This window comes from Sus scrofa, chromosome 9, assembly GCF_054392235.1.
Source record: "Sus scrofa isolate SSC_HxYL_T2T_F1_AM1 chromosome 9, Sscrofa_HxYL_maternal_Yorkshire_Landrace_v2.0, whole genome shotgun sequence".
Taxonomy (NCBI): Eukaryota; Metazoa; Chordata; class Mammalia; order Artiodactyla; family Suidae; genus Sus; species Sus scrofa.
The window spans coordinates 133,959,823-133,978,059 of NC_139391.1; the positions used below are offsets into that span (position 1 = coordinate 133,959,823).

Consider the following 18,237-nt stretch of genomic DNA (forward strand, 5'->3'; position numbering starts at 1 on the left):
CAATGAGACTCTGTGGCAGGCATGAGACTCTGTTGTGGCAGGCATGACTCTGTTGTGGTGTTCTTGGCAAGACATAGGAGCTAGGTGTTGGCAGTGAAGATAAAAACAAGAAAGCAGGGAATTCTCATTGTGGCTCAGCGGGTTAAGAACCCAACATAGTGTCCGTGAGGGTGCAGGTTCGATCCCTGGCCTCGCTCTGTGGGTTGAGGATCAACCATTGCCTAAACCTGCAGTGTAGGTCATCGATTCGGCTTGGATCTGGCATTGCTGTGGCTGCGGGAAAAACATGCAGCTGCATCTCCAATTCAGCCCCTAGCCCGAGAACTTCTGTGTGCTGCAGCTACAGCTGTAAAAAGCAAAAGAGCAACACAGTAGATATTTGGGAAGTACAATGGGCAGGGCTTGGCATCTAACCTGCTCTGGCCTATGGGAGAAAGTAGAGTGTCTGATGACAGAGGTTTGAAGTTTTGAGAGACTAGGATGAGCAAGGCTGCAGTTATTATCTGTGTCGGTGCCTGGGGTGAATCTGAATTGGTCCAAAACTTAAAATAAAATTTTTAAGTTTTCCTACAGTTCTTAAAGGTTATTTTCCACTTACAGTTAATATGAAATATTGGCCTTATTCTCCGGGTTATACAATCCATCCTTGAGCCTGTCTTGCACTCAACAGTTTGTACCTCCCACTACCCCCACCACCCCAGTCCTCCCCCCTGCCTCCGCATCCCCACTGGAAAATACTAGTTTGTTCTCTATATCTGTGAGTCTGCTTCTTTTTTGCTATTTTCGCTAGTTTTGTTTCGCGCTTTTTTTTTTTTTTTTTTTTTTTTTTTGGCTTTCTTAGGGCTGAACACGCAGCATATGGAGGTTGCCAGGCTAGGGGGTCACATTGGAGCTCAGCTGCCAGCCTACACCACAGCCACAGCCACGCTGGATCCTGAGCCACATCTGTAACCTTGCCACAGCTTGCAGCAACCCAGATCTTAAAACCTGCTGAGCGAGGCCAGGGATCGAACCCACATTCTTATGGAGACTAGTCAAGTTCTTAACCCATTGACCTACGATGGGAACTGCAGAATTTTAGAAAGTATGCCTCTGTGTGTATCAAATGGAGACAGTGAATTAAGTTGATAATTTTCCACAATTTTTTTTTCCACCTTTCTCTCATTAAAGGTCTTTGGCACATAGCCTTTAGGCAAAGAGCAGAGAAGTTTTCACAGACAATTTCCAGGATGGGATGTATGAGTTTGCAGATGGCAGAATGTCTTGACAGCTTAAAATGCTGTGAAGCTGTAAAGGAGTTATTTTGTGTATAAAACCATCTTCAGAATAAGACCAGGTCTCTCCAGGGCTCTAAGCAAATCAGATACTAAAACAGCCACAGATCTCGTTAAATCTCACCAAGGACAATACCAGTGTTGTCATTCTGGGATCTAAAATTCTCCTCTTTGGGGTAGTGGCTCCTGGTGATGGGCGGCTATTTACATTCAAATTTAAATTAATTAAAGTTAAATAAAAGATTTAGCTCCTAAGCTTCATCAGCTACATTTTTCAAGTGCTCGACAGCCACGTGTGGCCTGTGGCTACGGTACTGGAAAGCTTGGGTGTAGAACATTTCTGTCATTATAGAAAGTCCTATTGGACAGGGCTGAGGATGTTGTGGCAGGAGCTGATGTCAGCATGTGTTTCCGAATCTCAACTATTCTAGGCTTTTGCCGTCTGTTATGTGTCCTCTTCTCCTCCCCCCCTCCCCCCCGTGGCATCCTGGATACACTGTGGCCACGTGATCGGGTTTAGAGTATAGGAGTCAAGGGTTCAGTGCTCATATCCTGGCTGTGCTATTGAATGGCTGTACAGACTTAGGCAAGTTGTTTAACCAAAGCCTCCCCCCTTTTTTTAATCTGAAAAAATGAGAATGACAAGCCGCATCTGATTGTGAGGGGAAAAGGAGAAAATGCATGAGAAGTACTTAATTTGGCACATGGTGCATTCTCAGCAGGTGTTTGTCGAGGGGTCACCCTCGTCCTTGTCATCACTGCTTTATGATTAGCGTCAGCACTATTTTTCTGTTAGGCAGGCACCAGGATGCTGAGGAATGTGCTTTCCAGGCAACCGTACTGGATGCATTTTGAAACGTGAGCAGAGGACACGCACAGGGTACAAACGATCGTTCAGCGGCTTTGCATAAGTCAGATGTCTTGTTTGACAATATGAAACTGACACCTTTGCGTGTTGAGTTCGGCTCGGTCAGCATTTATTGATCACCTACTATAGGTTGAGAGTTTATGAGCTGGCATCGTTCAGAGCCCTATGCAGGGTGGATGGAGGGAGGGAGGTGAGGATAAAGGTTGAGATGAGCATACACATGAGTGTGTAGGAAAGGCGGTAGGCAGACCTTGCTAAGGACTGGAAGAGTCACGCTCGGGGCGGAAGAGGTAGGGCCAGAGGGGGAGGAGCTCCTGCCCAGCCCGGGGGGAATATGGACGCCCTCTCCAGGGAGAGGTAGGTGTTGGGACCTGGAGGATGGGGTGACATTGCACACCTGGGTGGGCCTCGGTGGGCCTTCCATGAGTGTGGGTGCAGGTGCGAAAATGTCCGTGTTAGGAAGATGCAGCCTGGGCTCCCGAACCCTTGAGGGAGGAAGTCAGAAGGGACAGCCGGGTCCCTTCAGCAGGACCTGAAGAACGGTCCGAATGCCAGGCCCAGGTGTTGACCTCGGGGAGTGGGCAGTGGGGAGCCATGGAAGGTTGTCAACGTTCTGCTTGGTTCCACCAGCGCTTTCCAAGAGAAGAATGCATTCCTTTGGTGGGAGAGGGGAGGGGGGCCGAAGGGCTGTGTTTGATCTTCCAAAGGAACCGAATTTGTCAAAACCGCATTTCTGCAGCAGAGCGGAGAACAAAGTTCACAGGGCCCTCCCCAGGTGTGCAGCTGTGTGCAGGCACGCACTCCGCCGCTTTTCATCCGTGTGTGGCACTCTCACCGGCCCCGGGCCTTGTGCCTGAGGAAGGTTCCCGAAGCTGATGGAGGAGGGGGTTTGCATCCAAGAGCATCGGGTACCTTTTTTTCTCCCTTCGAAGGAGGAGGTGATGGTGGAATGGCACCTTCTTTGATCCTCACCTACCTTTCTGTTAGTCTGTTGCCGCATGCCTTTCATTAGCTTTTCAAAATTAATATTGAGTTATCCCTCCTTCTCCATCCCCGGATCAGACACACAGAGCTGGAGCGCCCAGCCATGTGGGAACTTGGTGAATCCACAGCCTGAACCTGAAAATGGCCAGTTCGCTCCTCTCATGGACTTGAGTTGTTTCGGGCGGTGGCTGAACAGGAGACAGCAACTTAACCAGTTAACACAGGAAAAATAAGAGCTCCCAGTAATTCCCTCTGTCTTCTCGAAGGCGTCTCAGGACCATCTGCAGAGCTGTAGAATGCCCCATATATAGTTAGGCTCGTGTTTTCCAGCTTTGGAAAATACTGATTTTTTTTTTCTCCCAGTTTCATGATTTAGGATGGGGTGTTTCTGGCCATTTGGGGATGTACCTTTTGGGGGGTAGTGTTTCACAAAAAGCTGTGAAATTGCAGGTAATCTTTATGTAGACGGTATTTTAGAACCAAGGGAGTGAGGCATTTTGAGCGTTTTCTGCAGAAACATCAGCCCCATCCTCCCGCCTCTAATGTCTGTGATGAGCCTCGGAGGGCCTCCCTGAACACACAGCTCAGAGCTCCTTCTGACTCCCTTCTGGAGCTCCGAGGAAACTGGAGCCATGTGTGCCCTCCTTGGCGCTCATCCGTCTGGGAAGGGTGGAGACAGCGGGCCCCATGGCTGGAGTGACACACAAGGGACAGGACGAGCTTTAGAATCACCACGTCGCCTGTCAGTGTCTCCAGAACTGGTTGGTCTCTCCGTCTTGGATCTGTTTCTCCAGACTCCATCCCGCTTTCCTGGGCAGTGTTTCGCAAAGCCTGTACCTGCCCCATCGTGGCTGAAGGGCGGCTGGGAAGCAGTTGCTGCAGTTGGCTCTCATGCCGTGGAAGCTGGCGCAGCACTGGTCCAGGAGCCTGAGATTCGGTTGTTCAAGACACCAGCTGCTCGGCTCCCCAGCTGTTACCTTCCGGAGCTCCCTGGAGGCAGATTAGCTGTCATGACCTCTTTTGCTCCCAAGGCCTCATCGAAAAACCTCGGCATGAACCTGCTCTGCCTTCAGGTAGCCCTGAGTTGGTTTGCTGGGAAGGTGCTGGCGGACAAAATGGCCAGTCCCTTCCTGGGCTCACTTTGGAAGGGATGACGGCCTGGGAAACTCAGGTGCCTGTATACCCTCGTTGTTAGAAACACATACGCTCTTACAGACGTTTTTAATTAAGGGGAGTGGGAGAGGCAGGCAGTTAGGGAAGAGGAAGGTCGATGGAAAAAAGCTCTTCTGGGGCCCTCCAGGATTGAGGCGGGCACCCCAAATGGGCCCTGGCATGACCCAAGTGATCGTGGAAAGCCCGGTGACAAAAGTAAAAGTGAACCTCTGTCCCAAAATGACAACCTTCCATTCAAAGGAGTAAAGGGAGATGGAGGAAGTGCAGCCACCAGGCACATCTTCTGGAAACAAGAGGGCTTTTCAGGTTGGCGAGCAAAACAGCAAGTTGTGTGTGACCTTAGCTGCTTTCCCTTTTGATAGGATTTGGCCCTGGAAGAAGCTGTCCTGGAGGAGCTGACACAGAAGGTGGCCCAGGAGCATAAAGCCCACAGGTAAGGCAGGGGCTGCTGGGCCCAGCCTGCGGCCGCGGTCCTCCTGGAGGCAGGAGATGCTCGCCCCCGCCCCCCAGCCTCTGCCTTGAGTCCACATGGTTACGTTTGGGTTTTTTGTTGTGTCAGTTCCTGCTGTACCGTCAAGTGACCCAGTCATACACATCGACATGCTTTTTCTCGTATCATCTTCCATCACGTTCTATCACAAATGATTGGCTCTAGTTCCCTGTGCTGTACAGCACAGTTCTGTTTCTTACAGCAAGTGATTCAGCTCTGTGCTGAGAGGTGCATGTGGACTTGAAAACTGTGCAGAGTTCCTGTTGTGGCTGAGTGGGTGAAGAACCTGACTAGTATCCATGAGGATGTGGGGTTTGTCTGTCTTTCTTTCCTTCTTTCCTTCCTTTTTTTCTTTCTTTCTCTCTCTCCTTTCTTCCTCTTTCTTTCTTTCTATAAGGATTTTTATTTTTTTCCCATGGGCGGTTCCATGGTGTAATGATGGGGGTTTCATCCCTGGCCTCGCTCAGTGGGTTGAGGATCCGGAGCTGTGTACATTGCAGATGCAGCTCAGATCTGACACCTGGTGTTGGCTGTGGCTGTGGCATAGGCTGGCAGCTGCAGCTCCGATTCAACCCCTAGCCTGGGAACGTCCATGTGCCTCGGGTACAGCAGAAAAAAGAACAAAAGAACAAAAAGAAAACGGCGCTCTCTGCCCCCACTCCCCTTCTCGCTCTCTCTTTGCCTTTCTCCCTCCTTGTCTTTCTTCTTCCCTTTTCTTTAGCACCAGTAAGTCCACACACATGCAGGGTTGTTGGCCAGAGGAATTCCTCTCTGTGACCTTCTTAAAACTCTGTTACCAGACGTGGAGAGCCTTGGGCTGCACGTGCTGAGTGCAGCCCTCAAGAGCTGCTCTCGGTGGGAAAGTGAAGGTCTAGAGGGAAGAGAGACTTAAGGCAGCGCTGAGAGCATGATCAGGGCCACGTGGACAAGTGCAGCGGTCCTAGACTCGCTGATCTCGGCCACTTAGCTCCCAAAATATCATCCTCATCAACTTTCTCCTTTTTTTTTTTTTTAAATGCTTTTTATGGCTGTACCTGCACCATATAGAAGTTCCCAGGCTACAGGTAGAATCAGAGTTGCCGCTGCTGGCTTACACCACAGCCACAGCAAAGCCAGATCTGGGCCATGTCTGCAACCTACACCACAGCTCACGGCAGTGCCAGATCCTTAACCCATGGATTGAGGCCAGGGATCAAACCTGCATCCTCATGGATACTAGTCGGGTTCATTACTGCTGAGCCACGACGGGAACTCCCCCTTTTCCTTCTTTCTTAACAGTGGAGACTTTTTTCCCCCAGTGAGAGAAAAAATAACTTTTTAAATTTTTTTTTAAGGCAGGCAGCATTATTCACCAGGATGTCTGGGATAATTATTTAGTACTTATGGGGCTGTGGCTCTTTATTCAATATGTTACCTTTCTGTTATTATTCCCTGTTGAGTGAAAGGCTACTGGGGAATATGTTAATGGATTACTTAGTAATGCACCATGCCTGCACAGTTGGGTGATGATGGCTTTTCCCAGAAATAGAACCACAGGTGCTGGAATTTGCCACCAGGAGGGTAGGATCATCCACTGACTTTATTGCCCTTAACCATTTCCTCCTTTGATGCTCTTGATTTTAGTGGAATCCTGCCAGCAGAAGCTGAGCTTATGTACATCAACGAAGTGGAACGTTTGGATGGATTTGGACAGGAAGTCTTCCCTGTGAAGGTAGCATACCCTGCCCTTGCTTTAGCCATCTCGGAACCGCACAGGCATTTGGAAAACCAGTGCTGATCGAGAGCAGAGAGCCAGAGGCTTGGCATTAGTTGGCACGTCCAAATTCCTTTAGGGAAAGCAAACACTTTTTCATCATGGAGAGGTTTTGAAGCTCTCCGTGGTCTTTAGCCGAATATCTCCTCGGTAAGACACCCTTCTGAGTGAGCATCAAACATCAGAAGTTATCCAGGCTGCCTCTGATGGGATGAGCAGCAAGCGTCATGGGTGCCTTAATACCGATCCCCCCTGGCAGTTTTCTTCGCTGTGCTTCCTTTTGTTTTTCAGGCTGATGCAGTGATAATTGTTGGTGAGGCAGAACGAGGCCTTTCCTGTGTGCAGTTGTACTTTATTTCTCCAGCTCTGTAGAGCCTCTGTTGTGGGTTTCCAGCCCCCTTCGTGTTTTCTGGAAACTCTGCCTAGGAAACTGTTACAGCACATCCGTCCTTTGCAACAGATCCCTCTCCTGAAGTGGGTGTGGTTGGGGGTCATGGTGCATGGTCGTTTACAGGGTTGAGCCCGTCATCCACACGCCTTTTCCTCTCTGCTGACCCACTTTACAAAAGACGGAGTTTTATCAGAAACCTAAAGCGACTGGCACATTTCAGCAATTTGGGAGACGCCTGCAATTTCAGCCTCAACATCTCACTTCACACTGGCTCTGCTGGCTGCTTTATACGTGTTCTGTTCCCCCTCTGCTGCACCGTTTGCCATTTGCTTTAATGAGAACTGCCCATGTGTATCAAGTGGAATCGAGCAGGGTGGCCGCAGCTTGCAAAAAGGGCTAAATGGCTCTTTTTTCAGATTTGTTTAATTTTCTTTTGCTTCTCTAATGGCTGCCCTTCGTAGGATTGTAATCCATTTTCCTTGCAATAATGCCTTATGAAGCCATCTGGATCCCACTTCCATTTCAGCAGCCCATATATAGTCATGATGTTTTGGAAAAGCCGAGTAAACTTTTCTCCACGTCTAGAAAACTGACTTCTCAGGGTTCTGGACGTTGGAGGTTTTGTTGTGGTGGTCATTGGCTTGTGTTGTTTTTAGCAGTTCTGAACTGTGGGAAAGAGGGGCAGTGGACACCGTGTTGAAAGCCACTGTGCTTGGTTCTGTGCATTTTCTAGCTCTGTCCTCCGGTGGGAAAAAGCGCAGAGGGGATCCTTGCGCCTGCCCCGAGTGGGCAGACAGGCACGGCTGACTCACTGCTGGTGGGTGTAACCTAGCTGGGCTGCTTCCTTTTTCTTTGCCCCCGCATATTTGTTCATGACTAAGGTGACCACCTACAGACCACATGCCTCCTGGCCACCCAAGGATGGTGGGTGTGGCAGCTGTACCCGCGGGGGCGGGGACGGGGGCAGCTCTGAACTAAGTGAAAAAGCAGCCAGGAAAGTATGCAGGGGCCGACTGCCCATGGGGATGGGGGCCCTTTGGGTTAGCACAGGTCCTCACTGACCACCTCATGTTAAAAACGTATCTTACGGATGTGTCCCAGGGAAGGACAAGGACATTTAGCGTGAGTTTTTCCATGCATGCTTTCTCAAAAACGTTCAAGGTTGGAGGGTGGGTACCAGGCCATTTCCTGCCAGATGTGCTCCCCTCCGCCACAAACACAGGGGTGGCTGCAGCCTCCGTCATTCTCGTATGGTCAGAGCACATGATAGGGGAGAAGAACCCTTCCAGAATGGGTCAGACAGAGTCTGGAGCCTCAGTCCCTGGCCAAGCTTTGAGCGATGCAGCGCCTGGCACCTGTTCTGTGTTTTCCCCATTGTCCTGCCCTGGTGGACGGCTCCTCCCATGTCGCCATCCCCACCAAACCTCTCTGCCCATCTGCTGGCGATGTGCCCAGTCTTTCCCCAGAATTTTCCTTCCTCTTTCCATCGCTACTTCACCTGTCCTCTTTTCCCAGATACCTTTTTCTGTAATAGAATCTTCACGTCTCCTAATTACCGAGGTCTCCCCCCCACCCAATTCCCAGTCCTGTCTCTCTCTGCTTCCCACCAGCAGTGGTCTTATCCTCTCTCTCCATTAGAAGACTCCTACTTTATGGGAAGCTTTAGGAGGTGGGTTGAGAAGAGGTCCCCTGAGAAGGGACACTGTCACCTTTGGGTCTCAAAAGAGATCGCGTATTCTGTGGAAGGTAGAGGTTTATCTTTTCCGTCTTAGGCCCAGTGGGGTGTGGCCCTCCTCTCACTGCACTAAGAGGGTGTCCCCCAAGTGAAAGCAGGGGGCTGGGTGACAGTTTGCTCACAGTTGACTCAGAGTGTCAAAACACTGGCAGCCGGGTGACGCTCTCCCAGGCAGGAGGTTGGAAGGACCTGACTGGCCCCAGAGACCAGGCTCAAGGCAAGACCTCTGGGTTTCCCCACACGGGCCCCCGAGATTGCCTGACTGTGACGTCTGCTGTCCACGCACCCTTCCTGTGCTCACGAAGGTCCTGGCCTGTGTTTAGCACTCCACCCCCCACCCCTGCCCAGACCATAGACAGACAGGCCTCATCACCCCCACGAGGCCCTCGCAGGAAGAACAGAAGTCAACGCAGCGAGACAGGAGCAGCCTGAGCGAGGCAGAGATTCTGCAGGGGGAAGGATCCCCCTGCCCCAAAACATCCTGTGTGTCTCAGTGATAGCAAATAAACCTCTTACCTCCTGACTGAAATAGATAGATCGCTTGTAAAAGGCAACGTTCAGAAAATAAAAAAGAACTCCCAGAAATGAAAAGTCAGCTCCAAAAGGGAAAATTTGGGAGTTCCTGTCGTGGCGCAGTGGTTAACGAATCCGACTAGGAACCATGAGGTTGCGGGTTCGGTCCCTGCCCTTGCTCAGTGGGTTAACGATCCGGCGTTGCCGTGAGCTGTGGTGTAGGTTGCAGACGCGGCTCAGATCCCGCGTTGCTGTGGCTCTGGCGTAGGCCGGTGGCTACAGCTCCGATTCAACCCCTAGCCTGGGAACCTCCATATGCCGCGGGAGCAGCCCAAGAAATAGCAACAACAACAACAACAACAAAAAAAACCCCAAAAAACAAAAGGGAAAGTTTGATAGGTTAGAAGATGATGTCAAGGAAATCGCATCCAAAAACAAAGTAATAGATGTGGGAGGCAGGAGATGAAATGAGAGGGCCAGCCCAGGGTGTCCACCATGTGAATAATGGGAGTTCTAGAAGGAGTGCACAGAAGAAACGGAAGGTGGGGAGCTGAGGAAATATCCCCAAACTGAAGAACATCAGGTTCTAAATTGGAAGGCCAAGCGTAGCAGATGCAAATGGACACACACTAGGCCTTTCAGTGGTGGGACTGGGTGCTTTTAGGAAGAAGAAAGGGTGAGGCTACATCTGCGGCTGCTTTGGAGCAAGATCTACAGAATATTCCAATGTTCAAACTGTGTGCATCTGTCATCACCCATACACAGTGTATGTATACAATCGAACTACATGTGTGTATAGTTTTAGTTTAAAAAAACAAACACTAAGGTTCAAAAAAGACATTAATAATTGTTCCTGGAAGAGAAAGCCTTAACCACCAACAAATCCGAGAAAACCCTGACATTCTTTCTTAAACAGGAAATGTGTTGTGACAGATTGAGATAAAAACACGATCTGTGTCGTCTTATTAGGATGTCTCTCCAGGACCTAGTTGCCTTACTGCCCTGATGTGATTCATTCCATGTACGGGTGAGAAATGGGGTGCGGTCGCCGCGGGCAGACCGCCAGGCCGCTGGGGATCTGTGTCGTCACAACTCTCTCTCGTTGATCTCCTGCAGGACAGTCATGGCAACAGCGTGCACCTGGGCATTTTCTTCATGGGGATTTTCGTGAGAAACAGAATCGGAAGACAAGCCGTGATATACAGGTAGGCGGATTTGTCTCTTTCTCCCTTTTCTCCTTGAGGTGCTCTAGAAAACTCCATGGAGGGTGAAGGTTATACAGATGCTCGAAGAGTCCGTCCCGTGGCTCCGAGTTGCGCTTTCCTCAACTCAGATAAGATCAGCCCTCTGCAGGATTTCAGTGGTTATGGAGAAATTCATCCCACTTTCCCTAGGGGTTTGTTGGGGGGGGGGGCGGGGGATGGAGGAAGCTCTTTCTTTCCACCTGACTCCGAGAAATGCATAGCTGAACCCCCCCCCCCCCACTGAGCCGGAAGAGTAGAACCAAACTCTAGGAGTCTGGTTGGCGAGGAGCCCTTCCAGGAGTCAGGTTCCCACAGAATTATCTTTGTGAGAATTACCCAGGACCAGTCATTACATCCCAACTGGCTTCTTTCCCTCGTCCTGCCCGCCCTCTGCCTGACCACATTGCTAGAAAAGTTCATACTAATTCTTATATGAACAAAAGAGGGCTATTTGTGAAAGTGTCTTGAAAAAGCAATCAATTCGTTCTACTAAGTGAAAGGCCTTTGGTACTGTGTACTATTTTGAGAATTCAACCCTCTTTTCCATTTTACATGAGCAGCACAGGAAAGTGGCAGAGTGTCCCTTGCCTTAAATGTCAACCAGCCTGCTTCGTATTGGTGCCCACAGATCCCATCCTGGTATCAACAGCCTGAAAAACTGCATCCTCGCTTTTGTTTACAAGGGCAGTATGGCTTCTTATTGACTGGAAAAACAGCTTTCCTGGGTATGCATCTCATAGGCAGAGCTGCACGTCCAGGGCAGACGATCAAAGACAGCTCTTAGAGGCAAAGCACCGTCTACCTTCTGGGAGTGCATTCTTGGCCATCCTTGTACTCTCTGGATCAGCAGGTCCTACAGGTCATTTTGAGAAAGTTTTCCCACGAAATGCTTCCTAATTGGCTTTTATTTTCCTAGGTCCCCACTCTGCCATGATTTTTGCCCTTTTATTTTTCTCTTGCTCTTTGAATAGAGACATTATTGAAGTGGGAGTGGGGAGAGAGATCGTTAGGGCTACAGCAGAAACCTTTTGACTTTTGGACACACTTAGTCCACTCTGTATACCTCTGACAACTTGAGTAAAATATATACATATGTGTGGAGTGGTAACTACCTTTTTATGCCCGGTTAAAGCTACCCAGGCACTTTTCCCCCCGACACGGTTCTCTCTAGCTAAATCAACGCTTCTCCTTGAGTGTAGAGAGGAAAAATAGACACATCTTGCATTCCCGCTCCCGAGGTTAGTTAGATGAAACGAGCCATTGAAAATTCCCTGATTGGAAGCCCCTCATAGGTTTGGTTCCGTTTCCTTAGGAACTGCTTCCAGACCGCTTCCTTTAGCTCTGGCCTGGAAACCCTTACAAGATGAGAATTTACTTCTGCTACAGTATCGTGTTCTTCACGCCACTAGGTGAAGTCTTGAGGGGTGGATCCAGAATTTGGCAGTTGATTTGAGGGAATAGAGCTAGAGAAAACCACGTAGCCATGAGTCCACGTAGATGCGATCCGATGGCATTGTACGTCGGCAGACAGCTGTGCAGAGCACCTGTAGGGAGTACAGCCCCAGCAGATGTATGTAGACGCAGTTGGTGCCCGTGCAAGGGCAAGGTGAGCCGAGGAAAACCTGGGGGGTATAGAACCCATCCGTCCCTGATGAGCAGAATGAATGAGGCAAAGCCACGTACGTACTCCTTTGTGCCTGAGTTGCCTCACCTCCAGAGTAAGAACGCAAATAACTGCCTGTCTACCTAAGATAGAAGTAGATAAGAGAGCTGTACTCTTTCTAGATGAAAGGCAGTGTTAGGACTTTTAATTATTTCGACAAACATCTGTTGGATGCTGTGTAGAGCCTGGTCCTTGGTGCTTGGAATACAGAGATGAAGAAGGTAGAATCTCTGCCCGGCGAATGGGATTATGGCCAAGTTTGGTTTAGTTTAGGACACTGGTCGCAGACATAAATAATTGTAATACAGTGTGGTAACTGATAGAGGGGTTGTAGGTGGTTGAGGATGAGGAAAGCCTTCCTGGAGAAGGTGACGCCCTCTGTGTCTTAAAGAAGTCATGCAGGCAGAAGGGGAGGTGTGATGAGCAAAAGCAGGAGGGAGAGAAAAGGCCCCGGCAGGGAATTACAGGTTGGGGAACCGAGTGAACGCAGGTAGTGTTAGAGATGCTGAGAAACTGGCTCCAAGTAGGATGGGAAGCAAGACCTTCCCTTCCCTGTCTGATGGTTCTTTCTGTGGATCTGATTTTGGCTAAATCTCCATGAGGACAGAGAAGGAATTGTGAGTGTGTGTGTGTGTGTGTGTGTTTAGATCACAAAAACGTAGGCACATTAAACCTAGGCATTTTTTTTTCTAAATGACACAACCAAATCTGTGTTGTACGTCTCAACACAGAATCACTGTGGATTCCTCAGCCTAGGCTCCTGGAAACACTTGACTTTTAAATACTAAGCTCCTCCATCATCAAGTGGGGATCACAGGAAGTGCTCTGGCAGTTTGGAAACAGGAAGAACAAGGCAGCTGAGGTCTCTTACACACTTTCCTCCTAGCTCACCAAGGAAAGTAGGCTTTCTCAGCGGAAATACCTGGTTGCAGTTTACACGGGATTTTTCGATGCTTAAATAGATGCATGTGGCCGTTTCTTTCCCTTTCTGCTTTGAGAGAAGGAACATTTAGCTTTTAAAAATACGGTTACGTCACAGTTTGTAAAATGAGACGCAGTGATCGCACGTGGCCCCGCCGTGCCGTCGTAAACGCCTGGCACGGCTCTGGGTAAACACGGTTGGATTTCGTCTGCACAGGTGGAATGACATGGGGAACGTCACCCACAGCAAGTCGACCATTCTGGTGGAGCTCATCAGCAAAGACGAGACTGCCCTCTTTCACACAGTAAGCAAAACGGACAGGTGAAGGCAGGGCCACAAGCAGCTTGCCGCTTGACTGCTCAACTCGCCACGTCCTTTCCCTGCCCTCCATGTCTCCAGAGAAGAAATACTCTCTGGACCCATGACCTTCCGGTACTTGCCCCATGCTGTCATCACCCATCTCCAGAGGGTGGTGGTGGCTTCGGGTTCACGATGCCAGGTTTCCAAGCTGAGTGTTGACTCTAGGGTTGGGGTTCCTCCACCAGCCTTCTTTGTGATGGGTCGCATTGGGCACGCCCTGGACTAGTCACCCCTCGTGATATTGCGTGGTATTTTCTTTTCTTTTATTAAAGTACAGTTGATTTCCAATGTTGTGCCAGTTTCTGCTGGGAACAGCAAAGTAACCCAGTCGTTCTGGGTATACATTCTTTTTCTCATATTTTCTTCAATCATGTTTGGTCTCCAGAGACTGGATATAGTTCTCGGCTCAATGTAGTAGAACCTCAGTGCTCATGCAGTCTAAGTGTAATAGTTTGCATCTACTAACCCCGAACTCCCAATCCATCCCACTCCCCCCCACACACATCCTCCCCCAGCCCCTGCCCACCCACCTTGGCTGCATGGTGTTCTCTTTTGCAGGCTGATCTGGATTTTCTTGCCCATCATGGGGCAAGCCTAAACTGAAGCAGACTGGGTGATTGCCCTTCTACCAAATGACTCCTTAAGAGCTAAGACAGTTCATGCATCGCCCTGCCTCTCGTTTAATGATGCTTGGTATACATACTACGCTCTGCCTTGACTTGTGTTTTGGTTTTTAAAGTGCTGGGCTTGGCATTATGTAAAATCATACCTGATCGTCAGTGTAACCCCAGAGCCTTGGGCATGAAGGATTCTCTAGCAGATACGTCCTCTATCCTTGGATGTACCATGGCTGCTGCTGAATTTCAGCACATTGGTTTGTGGCTCGGGGGGTTCTTGTGTGCTTGACATGAAGTCGGGAAGGGATGCGTCCCCACTCAGAGACAGTCCTAGAGAAATGCATATACAATTAAGCCACCTTCGACCAATGTGTATTTTTGTCCCCTTGTCTCTTCTTTTCTAAGGATGATATCGAAAATGCCAAGTACATATCACGATTGTTTGCTACGCGGCACAAGTTTTACAAACAAAACAAAATCTGCACTGAGTAAGTCAACGTTTCTTCTGCCTTCTCTCTGGATGGCTCGATCAGTTTAAATTCTTGTGCTTTGGGATGTTGTAGATCCATTTTTTCCACTCACTCTTTTCCCTCATTCCTTGTAGAAGCTAAAGGGGGAGCTCAAGCTGGGTGGGAGGAAAAGAGCTTTCATGATGAACTGTCAGGCGTAGTCCATACACCTAGGGAGAACATAATTCACAAATTGACTGCGAATGCCTGACTTGCTGGATGGGCTGGCCCATCTCAGTGCCCTCCCAACCTCTGCCAGGAGTTCGGAGGAGCCGAACAGTTCCCAATTTGCCAGGGTGCCCCTTCATGTCAGATGTGGAGTGTGTTCAGAAGCATGTAGCCCAGTGATGAGCCAGCTTGAAAGAGAAGAAGCCGCTATCATCCTCAGCCCCGGGTCGCTCACAGTTGGCTAACCCTGCGGGTGCCTCCGGGTCATGTCACCCGCCTGTAAATGAGAGGCCAGGGTAATTAGAGGAAGACTTGGAAGACGCTCATAGATGTCACAAATCCATGTGTGTTTTTCCAATTTAATTTGGAAATAAAGATGATAAAGGGAGTCTGATGAGGGGACTCAACCTTGACCTGACCTTGGATGGAACGTGCCGGGACTCACGCTATCACTGCCTTGCCTTTGGTTGCCTTCAAAAGACATTCCTCAACAAAGCGCATCGGCAGTTGGGGCGCCCAAAGTGCTTAATTTTGTTTCAAAGAACTTCAGGGATGTAAATGCAAGCGAAGAACTGCTTTCCCTCTTCCCCAGCGGACACATCCAAGAGCGGGAGAATACTGTCCTAGAGCAGTTCTTGATGCAGAATGCTGTGCTTTAGAACGGGAGCTTCAGACCCTGGCAGACTGTTCTCTCTATGCTATAACGGCTCGTTCAAACCATTCGCTGCCGTTGGTCACTGTCGGAGTCTTGAGTCTGAAATTATAGTTGACTCTGTTGGTTTCATGTCCGTGGACTCAACCAACTCTGGACCCCCCCAACAACAACAACAAAATTGTAGGAATTTCCAAAAAGCGAAACTTGAATTTACTATGTACTGTCAGGTGTTTATACTGTATTAGATATTATAAGTAATCTAGAGCTGATTTAAATTCTGTGAGAGGATATGGATGGGTTATATGCCAATACTGGGCCATTTTATGTAAGGGACTTGAGCGTCCATAGATTTTAGTATCTGTGGGAGTCCGGGAACTAATCCCCTTGAATACCAAGGGATGACTCTGTTAGGTCTGCCAGTAAAGTTTGCAAATGTAAATCAGAAGAGCACTGATGAGGGAGCAGCAATTTAAGCAGGCATGTCTGCGTTATAGGTACACGCATGCGCACACACATGCCATTCTTTTGAACAGATTCCCTGTAGCTCACGTCTTTGCAGTTCTCTGCTGTTGCCCTTGATTTGTTGGGGTGTCTTTGATATTAACAAGAATTCTCTAGTTGACTTGGGTAGGGTGAATTTAAAAAGAAAACTGTTTTGAGAAGTGAATTTAACTGTACTCTCCTGCTTTGACCATGTCTCAGCACGTGGCTTTATTATAGAAGTTTCTGAGTATTTATATTTCTTCTGTGGCCTTTTCTTTTTACATGAGTACGCATCCCATATTAGGACGGCAAATTAAGGAAATTCTATTTGCCTTTCTGCTTCTATGATAACCATTCCTTTCGTCTTCCTATATATCCTAAGCTCTTCCCTGATATAAAAGTGGGACTCTCTAAAAAGCACACCCCTCTCCCCGACATAGACAATAAACTCTGCAAATAATTTCAGTGTCTCCGCATGGGCCTGGGAGATAGCCCTCTGGAGTTCTATGAAATCAGCAGCATCTGCATAGCATCCCTGTCCAGAGGTCTCTGCTCTCTCACCTCTAAAAGATTGTCATTGAATTTTATTTCCCCTGTAATTCGTCTTTAGAAGTAAGCCTCATTCTTCTAACATTACTTTGTAAAATTTATTATATAAGCATCGCATGTTCCAAACATTTTGAAAATTAAAAAAAAAAAAGAACAAAAAAGGAAATTGGGGAGTTCCCTTGAGGCTTAGCAGGTTAAAGATCCGGCTTTGTTGTTGCAGTGGCTCAGGTTGCTGCTGGCCTGGGAACTTCACCACCCAGAAATAGAAAGTTGTTTCTGCTTTACTGTAATTTTTAACCCATCTTGTCTACTTTGCCTCTCTTGTCTATCTGGTCTCCTTGTACAGGGTAACTACTAGTTAATATTATGATTAACTGTTAATAATAGTTAATACAAATATTACTAATAACCATCCTCATTTTCCCACCTTTTTGTGTAGACAATCAAATTCTCCACCCCCTATCAGACGCCAGCCCACCTGGAGCCGGTCCTCCCTGGTATGTATGAAATCTTCTGTTTTCAAGTCTTCAGACTCTTGGGGAACAAGAGTCCTTCTGTTGTTAATTTGAGGGGAGGGGTGTCTGGGGCATCATGGCCAGGTGAGACCTGGTGAGAACACAGAAGGGTATCAGTCTGCCTTGCAGGTGTGATGCACACCCGTTTTGTCCTCTTATGCCCACCCATGTCCGTCATTTCTCTAAGTGTGACTCAGGGTCTCCCCCCCACCCCGGCCCGGGAATCTTGCTCCAGGACCATGAGACCATGTTCCATCAGCATGCAACCTGCCACATGTTGGTCCCCCCCCCACACTGGCTTTTATCACTGTTTCTGTTTAATGCATATAGACCTGTCTTCAGTTATAATCACCTAATTATTCTGCATTTCCTGCCATAGGTAGAGCCTAGTAAACTAGTCAGAAAATGATTATTACTTTTTTGGCTGCGCCCATGGCACACGAAAGTTCTGGGGCCGGGGATCAAACCTGTGCCACAGCGGCGACCCACGCCACAGCAGTGATGACCCTGGATCCATCAGGGAACTCCAGTGACTACTTTAAATGGGCAAAAATTGAATGTGTCTAGTTGATGGTCTCAGAATATTCAATGGGGTAGGTGAACTGCACATTTTCTAATGTTCAGGCCAACAGAATTTGAATTGATCCATTTTTTCTACCTACCTTAGCTTTTTTTTTTTTTTTAACTGCTCGCCTCATCATTTGAGTAAGGAAACACAGCTCTCATTTTGGTGTCTGTGTTCTGCCATAAACTGCGTTTGATTTTGAGAACAGCTTCAGGATGGTAGAGCAAGATGTGGGAGAAGTGGTTTCCTTTAACGTATCTACTTGCTTTAAGTCATAATTCTTTTCGTTTTAGGTTATTTTTGTTTTACACAAAATCAAAGTGAACATGTAACCTTTAAATGTTTCTAGGTGGACAGTTCCTTTAAGTTGACAGCAAAGTTGAATCTTTCTTCGTGCACGATATATACCCTATGGTATGGTTCTAACTTGTCTTTTAAAAGGAAAGTTTTGAGGTTTTGTTTTTTTGGGTTTTTTTTTTTCTGGATAATGCATTGGCATGAACTCTTATTAGAGTTCTGGAGTTTGAGCATCGTATCACCACATAATAATCCCTGAGACCTTGTGTGCATGTTTTTAAACTCCATGTTAATGCACAGAATCTCACAAAAGGTCCTTGCCTCAGAGATGCAGAAGGCTGCTTTGGGCTTCTCCTCTCAAGTACCGATGATGGCAGTGGTTTCCTTATTCTTCTCCTTTGTTGAAGTTATTTTCCTTTTCCCTTTTATAGAGTGTGCGTGTCTTCCTAGTGAGATGAATGTTCACTGTGTCCATGAATCACCAGGGGAGGCAAAGCATTTTAGGGCTA

The 18,237-nt window shown here is 48.2% G+C and overlaps 1 protein-coding gene across 7 annotated transcripts in view; it reads left to right on the forward strand.

Moving 5' to 3' along the window:
* PTPN14 (protein tyrosine phosphatase non-receptor type 14) overlaps window positions 1-18,237 on the forward strand; it is a 365,153-nt gene that overhangs the window by 308,149 nt on the left and 38,767 nt on the right. For all 7 annotated transcript variants that reach the window (XM_084978023.1, XM_084978022.1, XM_084978026.1 and 4 more), the window contains 6 exons: window positions 4,662-4,732; window positions 6,413-6,500; window positions 10,298-10,386; window positions 13,227-13,314; window positions 14,393-14,475; window positions 16,791-16,848. In XM_084978023.1, the coding sequence (XP_084834149.1) occupies window positions 4,662-4,732; window positions 6,413-6,500; window positions 10,298-10,386; window positions 13,227-13,314; window positions 14,393-14,475; window positions 16,791-16,848 (477 nt within the window). The remainder of the gene's footprint in view (window positions 1-4,661; window positions 4,733-6,412; window positions 6,501-10,297; window positions 10,387-13,226; window positions 13,315-14,392; window positions 14,476-16,790; window positions 16,849-18,237) is intronic.